Source organism: Onychomys torridus, chromosome 7 (genome assembly GCF_903995425.1).
Source record: "Onychomys torridus chromosome 7, mOncTor1.1, whole genome shotgun sequence".
In the NCBI taxonomy this organism is placed as follows: Eukaryota; Metazoa; Chordata; class Mammalia; order Rodentia; family Cricetidae; genus Onychomys; species Onychomys torridus.
The window spans coordinates 80,429,954-80,446,082 of record NC_050449.1 but is presented as its reverse complement, the minus strand read 5'-3'; the positions used below and the strand labels follow the sequence as shown (position 1 = coordinate 80,446,082).

Genomic DNA, 16,129 nt, shown 5'->3' with positions numbered 1-16,129 from the left:
GTCTAGGCTGCCTTTCTTGTTTGCATCCTGCTGGAAATTGTTCAGCATCTTCGCTCTGTCACTTGTGGTTGTCACCATATAGCGCTGTGGCCATCCCTGTTGCCCCTGCCCTGTGCTCCTCATCACAGGTGTAGGGCAGTGAGCTCCATCCCTTAGGCCACCGAGAGCCTTTTAACGACTTTCCACCCAGGGCTCCGGCTCTTGCTGCCAAGCCCTTCACTGGTCCTTTCTTCAGTCACTTGATGAACATCCATTTCCTTCTTTCTCCCTAACAGTTCCTTTGGGTTTAAGTTTCTTCATTCTCACCGGGCGTTGGTGGCACACGTCTTTAAATCCCAGCACTCGGAGGCAGAGCCAGGTGGATCTCTGTGAGTTCGAGGCCAGCCTGGGCTACAGAGTGAGATCCAGGAAAGGCGCAAAGCTACACAGAGAAACCCTGTCTCAAAAAACCAAAAAAAAAAAAAAAGTTTCTTCTCATCATGTTTATTTTGATCAGGTCTCTATAATATTCATCCTCCTACAGAGTACAGGATTTGTTCTAGTCTAGGTTTCTTGGCTGCTTGGTCTGAACATGGGATCATATTCTTTGCTTTCTTTTGTTGGATGTTGTGGATTTGATGAATCCTGGATTTCCTTTTCTTCTTTAAAAAAATGTCCATCCTGTTCTGGTAGACACTCTGTTTTCGGCCCTTCTTGTTTCACTTAGGGGTGTCTAGAGCAGCCCAGGGGATCATTTGTCTGCTCTACTATACCATTCCCTCCTGAGGTTTCTTCTAATAGTGCATAGCGATCAGTGAGGGCCTTCCACTCACATGGGCTGGGGTTGAAAATTCTCTCCCTGCCATGTGTCACCTGAGGGGACTGTCCAAGCTCTAGTTTCCAGGTCCTTGACACAACCTTCACATTAAGCGTTTAACTTAGTGATGACCCAGAAGGGCCCTCACCCCCAGGGGCCCATGCAGATTTCTCCTGGAACTCTTTCTGCCTTTATACGCCCATGCCTCATCACTGCCCCACGACCTCTGCGTGTCTTAGCCCTCAGAACTCTTATTTCCTCAGCTCATTGAGACTCCCCCACCTTCCCCGTACTCCAGAAATCCATTCTCCTTCAGTGATTGTGGAGCTCATGTCTCATTTGTTCATATTTCTTCAGAATTACATTTTTCCGTGCCAGTGATTTGGTCTCTAAAAACAAGTACTTCCTATAGTTTGTGCCAGAGTCCAGCTGCAGCAGGTCAGAGAACCTGGAGAGATGTGATGTTAGCAGCTCTGCAAACACACAGGACACTTATCTGAAGAGGCCAAAGTTAATTCTTTTCTCGTCTTTATTTTTCTCTTAATCCTTTTATACTATCTAAAACAAAAATCCCTGCTCAAAAAGGAAATCACCTCACAAACACAATTACATATTTTCCAAAAACAAATAAAATCTTTACATAGGAAGAGATCACATTATGATCACATTACATGTTTTTCTTAGAAGCCACATGTAGGTAAACATTTTTCTTTGTATTAATTTTCCCATTATAACATCTTCACCCCCAAACAATGATTTTTTTCATTGTTGGTTAACGAAGTTTTAAGCAGGCTGAGTGTATTTCAGCCAGGTCCTTTGTGTTGTCAGGCAGCTGTCTGCGGTTTCAGTATAGCAGATTCCTCTCCTATTTCTGCTCCACAAAACTTGACTCAAGTGGTCTAGCTAACCATCTATTTTTTTTTCTTTTTTCTTTACACACAATAGGGTCATTTAATTTCCTTTCACAACTTTGTTTTTTCAAGGTGTACACTGAAACTGTGATTAATTCTGTAAGCTACATGACCAGGAACTGAGCCCTAACTCTGGGTGCAGGGACATAATTGCCTTCTTTGATCATCAGCCCATTTTTCCACAGGCAGAATTCATGGGTCTATAATACATGAAACTTCCTTGTCTTCATCTCCATGCTCAGCAACTCTCACATCTCCATGCATTATTGCTCTATAAAAACCATCTCTATTATGATTTGCATGTAAATTGCCCAGTGCAGAGTGGGGATTTTCCCATCAAACAGTCACACTATACGAGATACAGTAGATTCTCTCACACAGTAATCACACATGCCAGATACAGTAATTGTATACTGACAGCAGCAAGCAGGAGAAGCAGCATTCTGGAGACCAACACAGCAGAAGCAAGGGGCATTGTGGAGACACACCCACGGGGCTTTGCCTCTCGGGAGTGTGTTCATCATAGCTGTGCTAATCGGAATGATGTGCTAAGCTGTACTCTGTAAATTCCATTGCTGACATGGCCACTGCCGATTTTGTCTGATTGTTCACAAGGGATCTTAAATCCAGTTCCTTCTATTCTAGCAGACAGGAGGTTTTTCCAGATTGCATCATACGCAGAGTTTACAGGTAAATTTGCCAATAAAGGATAGAAATATCTCCAAAAAGGAACATTTAGACTGTAATTGTCTATGGTTTACTTCGTCTGAATTTTAAGAACATAGTCTTCTTTTGAAAATTATAATTTTGAAGTTAAGTGTAGGGAATATTTTGAATGTATAATATACTGTAGTGTATATGGTTCTCAGTGTCGCTGTGGTTTGGCGAGGCTGGGGACTGACCACATGGTTCTCAGAGAATGAACACCTGTCTGGTTTGTTCCTTTGGGTTTATGTCAGTTTAATTCACTTTGATGTTTCTGAAAACTCTGACGTGTTTTCCTCTCATTCCCGTGTCCCTTCTAGTGACATTTCCTTCTTATTTCACACTGACTCTATTCATGGCAGATCCCAAGGAAGGAGGCTGGTCAGTCATATGTTAGATGGTAATATTTTCCTACAATTTGTTCAGCTACTAAGTGAAGACATTGAAGTGTAGTTGGGATAATGTACATTAGCAATTTTCCCACTTAGAAGGAGGGGCTGAGTACTTGCTCGGCATGTCCAAGTTCATTTCCATACTGCCAAGAGAAAAAAGAAAAAAAGTGATGTATGGCTTCATTAGATTTAATGTAGACTAAGCAAAACTAGCTATAATACTGCCCATCAGTCCTACTGCACATCGTATCTGACCCTCAGATCGTGCATGTTATGTATGAAATACTCCTTGAATATTGCTTAGCTCTCAGATCTCAGTGTCCCTTAAGGTCAGTGCTGTTGTCGTCTCTATGGGTGAGAAAAGTAAGGCCAGGGGTTTTGTGATGGACCATCATTCTGAAACTGATTTAGTGGGGTCAAGAATTGAGTCTAGGCCTTCCGGTTCCAGGTCACCCTCTTAAGCACTACTTTCACATACTGTCTCTGTACACCCACACTGTAACGCTTTGCATTCTGAAAAAGGGTTCCTCTCCTTTAGCCCACTGATCTCAATCAGTCTCTTGATTTAAAAATAATAATAGCTGGGCGGTGGTGGTGCACACCTTTAATTCCAGCACTTGGGAGGCAGAGGTAGGCAGCTCTCTATGACTTCGAGGCCAGCCTGGTCTACAGAGTGAGTTCCAGGGCAGTCTCCAAAGCTACACAGTGAAACCCTGTCTCAAAAAAACAAGATAATAATAATAATAATAATAACAATAACAATAATAAACAACTTAAATTGATGAAAGAGTTGTTGGCCATTGAACTCCTGCCCCACCTGCCCCCTGAATAGACTGATGGGATCAGTTAACTTGGAGATGCCTTTTTCTCACACTACAAAGACACTAAGACATAGTCAGGAGCTTTACACCAAGAATTATCCAGGAATGAAGAACAAAGGAAGTCATACAGGGCCAGGATTTATGTAAGGGACATGTCAAAAGTACAGAAAATAAAAAATAAACCTAAGATAGCCTTCATTTTAAATTGAACACATTCATTAAAAAAAAAAGAAGAAAAAAAAAAAAGAAAAAGATCCTGGGAGGTACCTTATTGCTAATACCTCAGTGGATTGATTATATTTAGAGGTACCCTCTTTGTAAGCCGGTAGTCCTTCCTTGAAACTTAACTTTGACAGTATGATCCTTCTATTTCTAACAATAATTTCCTTCAGAAACATACAGTGATGATTTTGAAGATGCAGAGGATGTTGATGCACATTTGATTACTAAAGATGAAGAGACCCATCCCAAGGAAAACTCAGAGTCAGGAAAAGCTAATGTTCCCACACAGGTATATATCAGTTGTCCTTCAGCAGTTCTGTGACTGCTTTTATCTCGCACGTGAAGACTTGAGATACAGAGTTCTTGATGGCCTTGCTCATTGCTAACTTAAAGTCTCAGGGTGTCAGTATAAATTAAACAATCATAATAGTTGATGCTTTTAGATAGGATGACCTTTGCTGTATTAAAACTTAAGGTAAGTTTTAGCAATTGAACACAATTAAATGTTGATACTGCTTTTCAGTTGGTCTGTGAACTGGCATCTTTGTATGACTTGACCGTGTGTAAGCTGTAAATAGGATTATTGGTAAGAGTGGCAGTGTTAGTGTCTGGAATTCCTGTGCTTAAGATGAGAGATCACACTGCTCTGCTCACACCCAGTCTGCTGTTCTCTTGGTCTGTCATCCCTCAGTTCTTACCAAGGTGTGTTTAGGACTACCATTAAATATTACCTGTGTACTATAATTTATCATTTAAGCTATGATAAGTTAACGGGATCATTGTTGTTTATTATTTTGGTCTTGATCTGGACAGTTTTTTGTGGGGACTGTTAGGACAAGATGGTTTAAGCTTATATAAAACCGTAGATTCTCTAAATAGAAACACTTGGAGGTTATACATAAATGGCTTTGGTTTTTTAATTTATATAATACATTTCCTCAATATCACTCAGTCTGCAGGAAGCAAGATGATTTTTAAATTAACAGCAAAATTAATGTGACCTCATGACATCTTTAGAAATACATGGTATTTATGTTTAAAATTTGGCAATCCCAACATTTTATGAAAAGTAATCAATAAAGAGCATGATATTACCATTTATCAAGAAAGTATACTCTGCATAATAATGTGGAACCCTCCCAGAGAGCTGAGTAAGAATCAAAATAATAAAAAAGTAAAGTTGTTACTGTAGGAGACCCTACACTCTGCCTAGCCAGGAAGGGAATTCAGGGCAATGCTACTTCAAAACCTTAGTATTCAAGGACTCTCTCTCCTGCCATTTGGTAGCAGCCAATCTGAAGTGATGTCCTTCAAACTGTTGACAAAATGGGGAATTGGATGCATATTTGGTAATTAATTTTTGAACAGTTAATTGATTGATAATGTTAGAATTGTAGGCTCCTGTGTAACATAGCCCTGTTACTTTGATATTATCTAAAAAAAAAAAAAAAAGACAGAATTTTTGAGCACAGTAGATGAGCTGGTGACCTCTCAGTACTTAGGCAAAATGTCTTAAGACCTAAAATAGTTTTGGTAATTGCCCAGGTTTAGAAGAGACCAGTAGACATTCCTACACAGCTGTGGCTCAGACAAGTGTTGGTGAAGGAACCTAGAAAACATGGTTCCTGATCTTCTTGTAGCTCCTGCTTCTCAGAACTGTGGTTGTTTTCGTGGTCATTCATATAATTTTGCTTTCACAACATGTAATTTTCTTCTTTTGACTTAGGAGGAAGAGAAAACTGGAATGCTGGCTAATGGTAAATATTAATTGGCAAGTAATTAAACTATTTAAAAATGTCATCTAAATAATTTTGAATAAAATTCTTTATTTTGAATATCTCTCTAAGGAATTAAAATTCATAACTTTCTCCTTCATTTATCCCTTATGCCTATCTTGACCCTAACCTGTTATGTTTGAAATATTTTGCTGTTTTTCTCGGGCCTTTTACCTTTTAAATAAATATACCAATATATAGAATCACTTGTGTTTGTTTTGATGTTAGCCTATTATCTGGTACATACTATTAAAGTCATGCATGTGGAAACGCACACAATTATACACTAACAACATGTATATGTAAATATTCACTGTTAACATTGCATGTGCCTGACTGTGTTGGACCAAAAGTCTCACAAAGTCCCCACACTCCCTATGCTTTGTTTATGTTCCTACAGTTGTGCTGCTCGATTCTTTAGACTCTGTTGAGGATGTCGATCTTCCTGATCAAAAGAAAGAAAGCCCTAAAGCAAAGGCCCTCCCAGAAATGACTGGTGGGGAGCTAGCGGGAACAGGTAACGTATGTGAAAATTTGATTCTCTTTTGACTATAGAATGCTCTGTGACTAACTGCCTTCATTTCTAGAAAAATCCACGAAATAACCATCTGGACATTAAAGGCATTCAATCTCATAGATTGAATATGCTGCCAATACAAGGGGAGTGTTCTAGGTGAGGATTAACTAGTTGTGGTGCCCTTCCGTGATTTTCTGTTAGTTCACCATGTATAGGAGAAATGAACATATGTCTCAGCTGTGTTTTACATAGTTCCCTCCTTAGGAAAAGACTGGGTCATGCCCTTAAATTCTGAACTATTTTCCTTAAAGCTTGGAACAATTTTGTAGTAATTCCCTTTCAGATTGTAAAACACCAGAACCATCATTGCCAATTGGCTCTCCCATGAAATTAGGATTGTTCCAGGCAGCATATTTTGTTTTGATGTAGACCATAATATATTCTTGATTTCCCACATGGGTAGTTGCAAATAGGAACTTTTTGACTGCCTTGCTTTGGGGGTTGGTCGAGTAAACTGAGGCACTTGGATAAAAACAGGAGAGATCACACACCTACTCTCAGCATCTTGTATTTATTTACACTGACTACTTTCTTGTTGTAGAAAGCTCATGTAACCCCAGCATTCAGTAGGCTGAGACAGGAGAATGGCAAACTTAAGGTCAATCTGGGCTATATAATAAGACCCAATCTTGGAGTTGGCAGTGTGGCTCAGCCAGTAAAGGTCTTTGTTGTCAAGCCTGCCTACCTGCCTACCTGAGTTCAATCCCCAGGACCCACATGATAGAAAGTGGGGGGTGGGGGACACCAGCAGGTTGTCCTCAGACCTTACAAGCACCATGGTATGTACATGTAATACACATAAATATTGTTTTTAATTTAAAAAAGACCAGGTCTCAAACAAATTAAAAGTTAGACATTTCATCAAGATATAGTTTTGATACACAAACCGAATATGATGACGTGTTTGCAGAGCACATCTTTTGGTCTTACTGCTATTGCCTTATGCAAGCATGTCACCTCCGTGCTAGCACGGTCTGTCTGTCTTCTCACGGTTTTTGGTAAGCAGTCATGAGCTCTTTTCAAAGATGAGGATAGAACTATAGCTGTCCTGCTCCGAGTGTCCTCTAGGTTTGTGTGTGGGAAATGGTCAGAGGAGTGTTGAAATGTGCAGGAAACCAGTAAAGAAGGCAAGAGTTACTACGTGATCTCTGCAGAACACTACAGAATTGTGGAGGTAGCACACTCGATTGTTTAAATTGGCTTTTGTTACAATTTTAATTTTCAAAGCAGGATTTCAGCCAAACATCTGGGGATTTATGATTTTTCTCTGAAACGCTGATGTTATAAATCAATAGGAAAACTACTGCCATGGGTTATAAAGAAAAACTCAGAAACCAAAAGTGCATTACTCAAAGTAATAATGTATGTGTAGTTCCTGTTTCAATGGTTTTGAATCTGTAGTGATTCTTTTAGGCAGTCACTGGTCGTGCATTGTGACTTCGGTATACAGATTTGGGTTCATGTTCCCAGCTTGGCTGCTTATGAGCTGTGACCTTGGACAACTAATGGTTTTATCCTATTTTCTCCTCTTTAAAATGAAGCCTTGTAATGGTAGCTACTGAGGATACAGCAAGTACATTGTTAAGAGTCAGTGATCATGGCTCAGTGGGACGGCTCAGAGGTAAAAGGTCCTGCCGTGCAAGCCTGAAAGCCTGGGTTCAGTCCTCAGAATCCATGTAAAGGTGGAAGGAGAGAACGGACCCTACAAAGTATCTGTTCAGTGCTCCTGTGCCACCCACTCAGAGTTCAGGTTGTTCTGTAATGTATTCAGCAGCTCATTCCGTGACCTCCTATTTTTATAGAAAAAAGAACGCACATTATACTTTTTCTTTTTTCATAAAAATTAATTATTCCCTCACTGTCCCCCTGTGTGTGTGACTAGTGGAGGAATAGGTTCACTTCTACGTAAAGGACAGCAGAATAGACCTTTCCCTCAGATCATCTTCAAAGGGCCTTGCTCTTTAACTGTTGGAAACTCTGTTGTAATAGTACCCTCCACTTTTAGGCTTTTTTAAAATTTAAGATGTTTGTTATTTAGTGTATGTGTCCAAAATAGTCTTGGTGACGGTAACTTGGAGCATTAAAAGTCTCACTGTAGAGCATCAATACACATGCCTCCATGACACTCATCCCCTCCTACATTTTGAAGTGTTTATCTAAATATTCTTTTATCAATAAAAACTCGGGAGTTAGATATCAGTGATTGATCAGAGAAGCAGTGTAAAAGCGACCAGTGACCTCCTCTCTCTCTCCTTCCTTAATCCAATAGCCAGAGAATCTTTATGAGCCCCTCCATACTACTTCCTGTGTCTCTATATGTCCCAGATCCTCCAAAACCTCTGTGGCTGATTTTGGTCATGTAGTAGTGAGCTCCGCCCTTTGAAGGAAAACTTTATTGTCAGTTTCAGGGAGTGTCAGAGTGCAATGAAAATATCCCACAACATTTAATGTGGAAAAAAATTCCTCAGGAGCTGTGTTCTGCACAGTTTCTGTTGTGTATAGAATATGAGGTTCTATAAACCATATAATTTATTTTATTATTTAAGCATTAATCATAGATGTCAAAAGAGGAGACTGGTTACCCTAATGATATTTTTTTCCCATTCTATGGCTTATTCTTTAATTTTGAAAAGTCCACTGTTAAAATGGTAAAACATTAAGAAAATATTGATAAAATTATTAGGTCATTGTTCCCATTAGTTTTTCCCAATATTTGTCAGCTGGAAGGGTACTGGGGCAGGAAGAATAAGGGGTGACATCAAGGTTTCTGGTTTGGGTGACTGTAAATGATGTTGTTGTTAGCTAAAAATAGAAAATTCTGGGAGCAAAACGAGTTTGGGTGAGGAATATAAGGAGTCTAGTTGGAAGTGTATTGTCTCTTTTAGAGAGTTTGGTGCTCAGAAAAGCGGTGACAGGTGTACACTTGGGACTACTGAAGCAGGCATATAGATAAGGCGAAGGGCTAGCTAAAACCAGCGAGGGGATACAGATACAGCTTGGTTTGTAAGAATGCTTGCTTGGTATTCACAAGGCCCTGGGTTCAGCCTCCAGTACTTTCTAAGACAAGCATGGTGATGCATGCCTTTAATTCTAACCCTTGATCAGAAATTCAAAGTCATCTTCAGCTGTATCGCAAGCTCGAGGCCAGCCTGGGCTACATGGGACCCAACAAGAAAGGGAAGAGTCTAGAGAGAGAGCTCAGTGGGCAAAGGTACTTGCCATGCAAGCCTGGTGAGCCAATCTCTAGAACCAACATAGGTAGACAGAGAGAACCAACTCCAGTGTTGATTTTTAACCTCCACTGTGTAATTTGTATTCGTATGTGCATACCATGTGCATCCAATAATAATAATAATAATAATAATAATAATAATAATAATAATAATAATGAAGTTTTAAAACAAAGGGAAGATGGAGGCAAGGAGAAAGGGAAGAATTAATTGGAAAAAAGTCTTCAGAGGGCTTTAAAAGAGGACTAGAGATAGACCACTCTTGGGCCATTGATAATAAAAACGGAGAGGCACTGACTGGAGCGGTAGGAATTACAGGTAGAAGAAAAGGTGTAAAAGAACCAACGAGCAGGTAAAGGGTAGTGTCAGATGCTCAGAAAGGACACATGACTGACTTGGCCATCAGGAAACAGCTGAGTCAGAGCAGCTTCAACAAGATGATGTAACCCTCGGAGTTCGCAGAGTTGGAGGAGCGAGCTGGAAGTAGGGCCAACACAGGCTGAGCTTACCACGCAGCAGCATGAGAATGGAGGTGCTGAGGCCCGGAGAGGACCCCTCAGAGGGTATCCACTTAGGACGTGTGAGAACAGTTGTGCCTGGCACAGGGAGGCTGGTTACGGACAGTGAGAAGGCCTTGACAATTACATCAGGACCGTCTTCACTTGCTGTGACTTCCTAACGATGGCCTACCAGGTTTCTGCTCGACCCTGCCTTTCTGATGTTGCTGTTGTCCTGCAGCCCTGTTCGCCATTCCTGAGAGACTAAGGGGTGACTGCGGTGCTTCACCTTCTCCTGTGCATGTCACCTTGTGATACCTAGGAATCCCATTTATCTCCACAGGCGCTTCTTATGGCCAGAGCAGTGGGGACACCGAAGCCCTGCACCAGGCTTACTGTCATATAGCTCATTCTCTGGGGGACACAGACGAACCAAGAATTGAGGCCAGCACTATGGGAAATGTCAAGAGCGCCGGAAAAGATCATCTTCAAGAAAATGAAGAGTCTTCAAAGAACATTTCTACCACAGAATCCGGTAAAGGCTGACAGCTTTAGCAGAAAGATGATGGGTGGATTATGAATGGACAGAACGCCTCTGCTGTTTGCCCTCTTCCAACAGCGTCCATTGACATATTTTACATATGTTTGCTATGGTGATGGCTACCTAGTGTTATATAAAGGGCATGATCAGATGACGCCTCACCTGGATTAACTCCAAAGTTACAACTAAACACGGAATGTAGCTCACCTTCTAATCAATGTGCCTTAAACAAACTAAGCAACAACCTTGGCATACATATATATGTGTATTAATGCTTTTTAATAGAAAATAGTATTTTGAGATTAAAAAAATTACATAGCAAGTGTGAATATGAGGTCTGGGTATAAATCATGGAGATGTATTTTATAAGTTCAAAAAAAGGGTTCCTGGTGCAGTTTTGTGACACAAACTTCATTTATTCTGCATGCTATTTTGTTAACTAAATGAAGTGGAGAAAATTTTGATTTTTGTGGTATTCAGTGTGTAATTTAGGTAATGTTTTGGTTTCTAATTTAACTTTTCTCCCCTTTTAGATCTGCCCACAGTAGAGGAGCTGATGAAACCCATCAGGATAGACTCCTATGGGGTCAGTGGCTTTGACTTGTCACCCATCAGGTACGAGGTTTGGACAGTGCCCTGTGCAGGGTGGTTGCTTAGCTGAGTGGTGGTCACTGTTTCTTGTGTTGTCATGGGGACCGTCAACCATCTGTTCTGTGTAACTGTTCCTAGTGGACGGTTAATCAAAAATACGGGCTTGCACGTGTCTGCCTGTGAGCCACTGATTTCTTTATGTCTATCCTTCATCCATCAAAATTCTCCCAGTACTAAAAGAAGAAGAGCTGCTGAGAAAGTTGGTACCATTAACCATATCTAATGTTTTCACCGAAAATATGATTTCCTCGTCTTTCAATGGCACATGGATAATTGATTCACCATCGGGAAAATTAATTGTATTTGTATATGAATCCTAGGTTTTCTGTTTTATGAATCAGTCAGTTCTGACGTAGTCACCAGCTGGCCATCATCTCACAGGGCTAGCTCTGAGGTCATGAGAGAAATTGGCTGTGGAAATCCTCCAGCTCCAGTGTTTAGTGCTCAGGGTTCCATTGTTATCAGCGCAGGAAGACAACCACAGTAACCTGTTGCAGACAACTTGGCATTCACATGGCACTTATAGTATCATATCTTCTCCCTCACGTCCTTATAAGGTTTAGTACAGGCATCTTCAGACTCCTCCCTCAAAGAGGACTCTGAAAGAACTGGATCTAACTAGAGCCTGCTGATGCTGATGCTGATGCTGATGCTGATGCTGATGCTGATGCTGATGCTGATGCTGATGTGGCACCTAACGTACTTTACATGACAATAGTAAACAAGAATGGCATGTTCTTGGTGTGCGCTGATTCAGCCCTCCAGCAGCTCTGAATGTAGCCCGCTGTTCCCTTAGTTCACAGACAAGAAACCGAGGCTAAGGTTAAAATAATTGTCCAAGGTCAGATGGCTGTAATCAGAGAACACAGTTAGCCCATGTGCTTAGCCACTTGCACAGTTCAGTCTGTGATTCCATGAACTGTTTTCATGAGACCATCCTGCCCCCACCTCCTTTGTGTTTTCAGATACATTTTTGAGCCCCGACCTTTACCGTGTTCTCCTGGGGTAAATCTGCTGTGGTCTCTTGGCCTTGTTCCACACTTACTGTAGTTGAAGGGGAAATGACACAGTGAAGCTCACACTAAAATCCCCACTCGAATACTAGGTCTGGTAGTCACACTGCTCTCTCCAGTGCTAGTCAGCATTTGTAACGGGGGTGTGGGGCATGGGGGGGGGGGGGGCACTCTCATCGTATGTTTGAGGGGATGTAAATGTTGCTGAAGGGTTTTCTTATATGTAAAACTATTTCAGCAATATGAATTCTAAAACATACATTTTTGTATTTGTTTAAAAGCTGAGAACAAACAGCTCTTGTAGAGTAGACCCGTTTTCAGTTATTCAAGGTGTATGCCCATAAAGGGGATTGCTGGATCACCCAAAAATCTGTTTTCACTCTTTGTGATGTACTGAAACTATTTTTAACAGCGGTCATACTTTCTGACATTCCCACCAGTAGCGCACAAGGATTGTAGACCCCCCCACTCCCCCCATCCCCCCCACCCCCCACTCCCCACCCCCACCCCTGTCCTCACCACCATCATTGTCTTCTGGTAGCCATTGTAATGGAACTTTGAAGACAGGAACCTGGAGGCAGGAGCTAATGCAGAGACCATGGAGGGGTGCTGCTTACTGACTTGCTCAGCCTGCCTTTTTTAGAACCACCAGCCCAGACATGGCCCCACCCATGGGCTGGGCCCTCCCCTGTGAATCATTGATTAAGAAAATGCCCTGTAGACTTGCCTGCAGCCCCATCTTATGGAGGCGTTTTCTCAGTTGAGGCTCCTCCTCTTAGATGACGTCAGCTTGTGTCAAGTTGACATGAAACTAGCCAGCAGACAGCTGTCGTGCTGAGGGAAGTTAGTCAGCCATGGAAAGACAAACACCAAATGCTGGTGCATGTTTGAAGTACATGAAATAGAAAAATCCTAGGACAGAAAGAAGAAAGGCAGGAGCTGCAGCGGGAGAATGGCGGGGGGCTGGTCTTTGATCCTTCTAGAGTTTCTTTTTTGGTTTTTCGAGACAAGGTTTCTCTGTGTAGCTTTGCGCTTTTCCTGGAACTTGCTTTGGAGACAAGGCTGGCCTCGAATTCAAAGAGATCCCGCCTGGCTCTGCCTCCCGAGTGCTGGGATTAAAGGCGAGCGCCACCACCGCCCAGCTTCAACTGCACAAATTCAACAGAGTGTGGGGATAGATGCAGTAAAGTTTGTTCATCGTTATGAACAGATTTTACCACTGAACCGCACACTTACAGTGGCTAAAATGGTAAATTTTATGTCAAATACATACTACACGAGAAAAATAAATAAACATAGCAAAAAAACCTGAAGGGACAATAATTTCAGAAATGTCAGTAGTGCACCATTAGAACATTTAAAACCTTGTAGTGAGCTGTAGGGTAAGTAACTTAGCTGCGATAGCGCATAGTCCTGGAAGTCCTAGCGGTGAACTCTCAGACGGTTATTTCTCACTCACTCCCGAGTCAGTGAGGCTGGGTGGCCTCTGCTCTACGTAGGCATTTAGTGCCCAGAGCCTCAGTCAACAGCTATAGTTGTGAGGCTGGCATGTTACCCAGCCCGTAAAGACATGGCATATCGCTTAGCTTGCATTCTGTCAGTCAGCACTAACACGCTTAGGAAACAAGTTGAAGGAAGGTGGGAAATGTGATTTGCTTGTGTGCCTAGAAAGAAAAGCGTATTAGTTTGGTAGTGTCACATGAGTACCTCCTAATGACCAGATGGCCGATAGCTGTCATTTTTCTTTACACAAAGTCCTACTCGGAGCTCTCGCCATCTGAAAGGCCATGACACCCTAGTGAAGCACAGCCCTCTCCAGTTTGGGTGTGACTCTTTACCAGTCAATGAGTGAAAAGACGGTAATGTGCTTCCTTACCCCCAGCCGGCATCTAAGAATGGAACTGGCTCTATTCAGAAAGTCTGCAGGAAACAGCAGGCAGTGTAACCACTTAAAAAAGACCAAAGGACCTTATGAAAATCATAAATAATGGGATTGCCAGATCAGGTCGTTGTACTTTTCCAGAACTTCTTATGAATATATTGCTCTGGACAGCTGCTGCTCCTGTTCCTTGGAGGATTTATCTCAGGTTATCAACACTGGCCAAGCAAAGTGGGTTTGTGAGGAGGACATGTCCTGTTGGATGACATGCTTTTTTCTCTGTCTCCTTCCTGCCTCTGGGGAGTTGTTCTGCTTTGCTTTGCTTTTGACCATGATTGGTGGCCTTCAGTGGCTTCTCGTCTGTGTTGCTCCAGTCAGCTCCATGTGCCAGTAACCAGATTCAAAGTTCTTTTGCTAGATGAAATTTTAGATCTACTTGAGGTGATTGGTTCTTGACCCTCTGGGAATAGTAACCCCATGTGAAGAGCACACGGGATGGCCCTGTGAGAAGCATTCAGCACTCTTTCAATTGAAAAATCTAATGAAATTCTATTTCTTAGACCATCTTTCCAGAGTGAGTCCTTTGCTGATGCCAATAGGTCTTACATTTCTAAGTGTGCCTTGTCAGTTCTCTGGAAGAGCCCATCTGTCCTGAGTTCGTCTGGTCTCTCATAAGATCTTGCTGAAAGCAGCCAGTAACAGCCAGCACGTAGTATCGTTATTCCTCTCCCGCCATTTACTCCTCTCACTGTTCCAGGTGTGGCATGTGGTCCCTCCTATGAAGTTAGAAGTGGTAGGTAGCAAATGTTTTGATTAAAATGACTCTCTCTAGCCTCTGCCATCAGTTTCAGGCACCTAAAGCCCATCCATGCTAGTGCCCACATCCTAATGGCAAGAATTAATAAATGTCTGAGAAATACGTCTGAATTGGTACCCAGCAAGAACAGGAAACGGTTTGGATTGGCATCTAGACAAAGAAGGGGCTGATGTATTTCTCACTGACTCCAAGTACTTTAGAATTTTCCACCATTTACTGAGTAGCCTGTCTATATAGTATAAAAATGGTAGCCTCTTAAACTGTTCTTCAATCACAAATCATAAGATATTTAGAGCTCTGTGGCTTACTGGTGTTTAACTAAATATAACACATTCTTTGGAAATATAGTTCCAAAATTTAAAAAAAAAAAAATTGATGTAGCCAGGTGTGGTGGTACATGCCTTTAATCCCAGCCCTAGGAGGCAAAGGTAGGCAGACCTCTGTGAGTTTGAGGCCAGCCTGGTCTACAGAGTGAGTTCCAGGAGGACTGTACATAGAGAAATTCTGTCTTGGGGGAAAAAAAAAAAAAAAAACTCTATCAGTGTTTGAGTGCATATATTTCAGTGTACCATATGCATCCCTGATGCCCATAAAATGCCAGAAGAGGACACTGAATCCTCTGGAACTGGAACTACAGGCAGTTATGGGTCACTCTGTGAGTGCTGGGAACTGAACCCAGGTCCTCTGCAAGAGCAACAGTGCACTTAACCACTGAGCCACCTCTCCAGCCCGTTTCTGACATTTTTAATACTTATCTAATTTGTTTCAGTTCATTAAATGGTAAATGGTCTAATTTTAAAATCCTGATGATTTTTATGTTTTTATTTTGAAATTTTCCTATGCTGTGGTTATTTCCATGCTTTTTTTAGTATACTCTGTGATTCTATAAATTATAGTCCTTTAGAGTCTTACAGAGATATATAAAAATTTCCCCTACTTCAAATACATGTTGATATAAGCCAGGCAGTGGTGGCACAGCACTCTGGAGGCAGAGGCAGGTGTTATCTCTGTGAGTTCAGGGCCAGCCTGGTCTAGAGAGGGAGTTCTAGGACAGCCAGGGCTGTTGTATGGTATTTTGTTTGTGTTCTGACAAATAAAGCTTGCCTGGAGATCAGAGGGCAGAGTTAGCCACTAGTTAACCATAGAGGCCAGGCAGTGGTGGCTCACTCCTTAAATTCCAGCACAAAAGAGTCTCAGGCCCTTTTGGTCTGAGGATTCAGAGAGGTAAGAAGTGATTGTGGCTGCTCCTTTGTTTCTCTGATCTTTCAGCTTTATCTCGACATCTGACTCCTGATTTTTATT

General features: G+C 41.7%; 1 protein-coding gene across 2 annotated transcripts in view; it reads left to right on the top strand.

Annotated features, from left to right (window-relative positions):
- Positions 1–16,129, top strand: part of Cep162 (centrosomal protein 162) — a 71,895-nt gene that overhangs the window by 12,209 nt on the left and 43,557 nt on the right. For both annotated transcript variants that reach the window (XM_036192831.1, XM_036192833.1), the window contains exons 7-11: positions 4,018–4,136; positions 5,574–5,604; positions 6,023–6,139; positions 10,270–10,461; positions 11,001–11,082. In XM_036192831.1, coding sequence (XP_036048724.1) covers positions 4,018–4,136; positions 5,574–5,604; positions 6,023–6,139; positions 10,270–10,461; positions 11,001–11,082 — 541 coding nt within the window. The remainder of the gene's footprint in view (positions 1–4,017; positions 4,137–5,573; positions 5,605–6,022; positions 6,140–10,269; positions 10,462–11,000; positions 11,083–16,129) is intronic.